General features: G+C 38.5%; 1 protein-coding gene across 1 annotated transcript in view; it reads right to left on the bottom strand.

Annotated features, from left to right (window-relative positions):
• The window catches only part of NETO1 (neuropilin and tolloid like 1), an 86,031-nt gene that overhangs the window by 82,165 nt on the left and 623 nt on the right, over nucleotides 1–3,243 (bottom strand). Inside the window, exons 2-4 of the mRNA XM_011367342.1 lie at nucleotides 2,067–2,120; nucleotides 1,688–1,825; nucleotides 1,525–1,588 (exon numbers count right to left, since the gene is read on the bottom strand). Of these exons, the coding sequence (XP_011365644.1) occupies nucleotides 1,525–1,588; nucleotides 1,688–1,825; nucleotides 2,067–2,120 (256 nt within the window). The remainder of the gene's footprint in view (nucleotides 1–1,524; nucleotides 1,589–1,687; nucleotides 1,826–2,066; nucleotides 2,121–3,243) is intronic.

Genomic DNA, 3,243 nt, shown 5'->3' on the forward strand with positions numbered 1-3,243 from the left:
CGTCACTCGTGGTTCAGCTGCCTGAGCATCTCGCATTTCTCCCTTTGAGCATCATGGATGTCGCTTCTGTATTCTGGCTTTGACAGGATTTACTTCGTCTTTCACAGTAAGTTTCAACTTAACGTTCTTTTCCTTTACTTATTTCATCAAATTCTCACTTTTTTTTCCTCTACTTACTTAGTATTTCAACAGTACCCCATTGTCTATAACAAAGTTCGGAACTTTCTGGGGGAACCCACGGACTAGCACGTCCTCCTGCATCTGCGACTGCCCAGCTCGTCAGCCTCCTAGCTCGTTCTTGTCCTCGTCCTCTGCAGAAGTCAGATACACAGACCCCAGACCTGACGGAAAGTTCCACGACGCAAGTACCGTGTCTGTTTTGTTCAGTACTCTCTAACCTATGCCTGAAAGAGTAGTTGTTTCTTAGTAGTTGTTTCAATAAATATTTGTTAAATAAGTGTGTGAGTGAAAAAAAAATGACTGGTATGAGGTATTTCAAAAAGGCTACAGAAGTAGGATTAACTATAACCAAAGGTTCCAGTGTCCAACTTTAAGGTCCATCCTTGGTATAATATAACTAGGAATGAAGGCGCATATGTGCGTGATATTAAAACCAAATGTCAGCAGTGCTTTTTAATTCTAAAAAAAAAAAAAAATGATAAACAGAAAAGCACAGTTAACATGCAAAGATTTGCTTTCGAATTAACCCTTAAATGAGAGAACTAGTTAATTTTGTTCTTTTGAATAATTTGAAGTTTAAAGTACTGTTGCTTCGAAACACAAGTTATGTGAATTTAAGCAAGATGTTAAGCTTCTCTGACTCAGTTTCTTCATCTGTAAAATAGGCCTACTTCCTATGATTAAATGTTTCGATATACATTCTTTTAAAGTTCCCGATGTTATATATGTAATAGAGATGTAATATTAACTTATTAAAAGGAACGACTGATTTTAACCCAGAATTTCCATATTTCAACTTCCTTTTCTACCAGTCATAAGAAGAAGAAAATTCACCAGAGCTGTTTTCTCAGCTTTACCCGTTTATTGTCAGAGCTTGTTCCTGTCCCTGCTTGTTAAAAGTTCAAGCTCAAGCACAGCGAGGGGAACAGGAAGACCTCTGGCCCAAGATTTACAAAAAGAAAAAGAATCCTAAATAGAAATTCTTCAAGTCAGGTAAACATAAAGCCTTTTTCTCTGAAAGATCGAGCAAATGAATTGTGTCCCTTATGTATAAGTAAAAACAGCCTCCATCACTTTCTGTCGAGGTAGCTCTGTGACTGTGTGACGGAGTTCGGAGACAAGTTATTGTCCAATCTGAGCGATTAGATACGAAAACCTATTATATTAAAATCTTCTACCACAGGTGAAAATTTCATCTAGCTAGCGATACATTTTTAAATCTTACCGAATAGAGAGGGCGACACAGACTATGCATCCGCCCCATTAACTCAGAATTCCAAATCAATTAAACCAACTGCAAAATAAACTTAAGTTATTGATTTGCTTTGAATTCCCATTCTTTACCGATTCATAACCCGAATGATTCCAATAATTGGCTTAATTCCAGATAGCACGGTTATTTGATTCCCTGAGAGATACGTATGTGCAAAACCAATTTTCGTTGCGTCTACATGCGTACAGTCCGTACCCAGCACAGAGGTGGCCAGGTGTGGCCCCAGCCCCTCACCTTCTATGATGTAGATGCACTCTCGGTCCGGGGGGTACTTGCTAGGGTAGTTGGGAGAGGTAAAGACACCTCCCTCCGCATGTTTAGTCCAAGTGCCACACTGCACTGACTTCTGTGTTCCTGAAGTGGTTTGCTTTTCTGGAAAAAAAAAAAAATGTTAAAAAGAGCCATCATCCAATTTTCTATAAAACTAAAAATAGAGAGGACATTCTTATAATATCCATTAGTAAATTAATCTCTAAATGCTGTCTTAGTCAAAACCAATCAATTTTACACACTATAAAATGTTCCGATATTCTGAAATATTAAGAGTATGGAAAAAACAGAAAAATGCAAATAATTAGAAGTCTCCCACCCTCAGCTTTCCAAAGAAACACACCTGTTCCTTTCTTGGTTGCCCCAGACAAATGGAGGATGATTAAACTTGCTACAACTGAAGCAGAAAAGAAAAATCAGAAAGAGAGAAGATTAATATACACTGAAATGATCGAACGCTATCACAACATAATATAATTAAAAGACAAAAATAATATCGAATCAGGTTAATTTTATTAAATTTTATTATTGTTAACTGTTCCAACTGGCCTCAGAACTTGTACTAACAGATTCAAAATGTGCAAATCAGGAAAACTCAGGGGCGCCTTCAGGAAGAAATGCCAGTTCAGAAGGGATGAGCCCCAACTCCCAAAGCCATCGTCTGCCAGAGACTGGGAGGCCATACAGTCACCTACTAATGCCACATTACAGTAGGAGTTGAGGACCCACACCGTTTGTCTCTAAGCTGCCCTTTGTGAATGGCTTTGCTAAAGTGTCCAAAGGAAGAGTGCATGACAGCAGGTGACAGGATGAGAAAGAGAAGCCTACAATTCGAAAGGACTCTAGGACTGAACCTACCACAGTGCCCATGTCGTATTTTAGAAAGTAAACACTTAGGCAACTCCTATGGCTGGAGGAGGAGAACAGAGGAAAACAGATTAGTGTGGATCGGAGGCATCTGGCAGCATTTAGAAAAATGTGTCTTATAAACATGTGTTGGACTACGAAGGGCTCCCGTCCTCAGCATTTTCTAAGCTACACAGTTAATACCTTCTCCCCTTAACTTTGGTTTAATGTTTAGTATTTTCCAGATATAGATTATTAATTCGATGAAAGTGATTTTATAAGCTCTTTATATAGTCCATTTTTTCAGTATCAAAAAGAGACTCTGATCGGCAACTAAAAAGTGAATCTTCAAAGACCATTGCAACCTTGACTTCTGTTTTACTAAGTGGATTCACTGAGCATATTTACAAAACCTAAAACTAGAAATTTATTAAAGTAATCTAGTCTTCACGATTTTTCGTCTGTCCTCTTCTTCGTTTTGGTTTTCATTTTGTTGCCCGATTATCTAAAAGCTCTAAGTTCCATTAGGCGCATAATCACGTTTCCACTTAAAATGCATTGGGGGAAAGGGAGGCAGTAATTCACAGTGGTTCCCTGAACTGAAGCTCACCACGGGAGCTCACGAACGTTTCCTTAGAGATTAACCCAAGAAAAGTATCTGGGCCTTGATATTA

This window comes from Pteropus vampyrus, unplaced genomic scaffold, assembly GCF_000151845.1.
Source record: "Pteropus vampyrus isolate Shadow unplaced genomic scaffold, Pvam_2.0 Scaffold132, whole genome shotgun sequence".
NCBI lineage: Eukaryota > Metazoa > Chordata > Mammalia > Chiroptera > Pteropodidae > Pteropus > Pteropus vampyrus.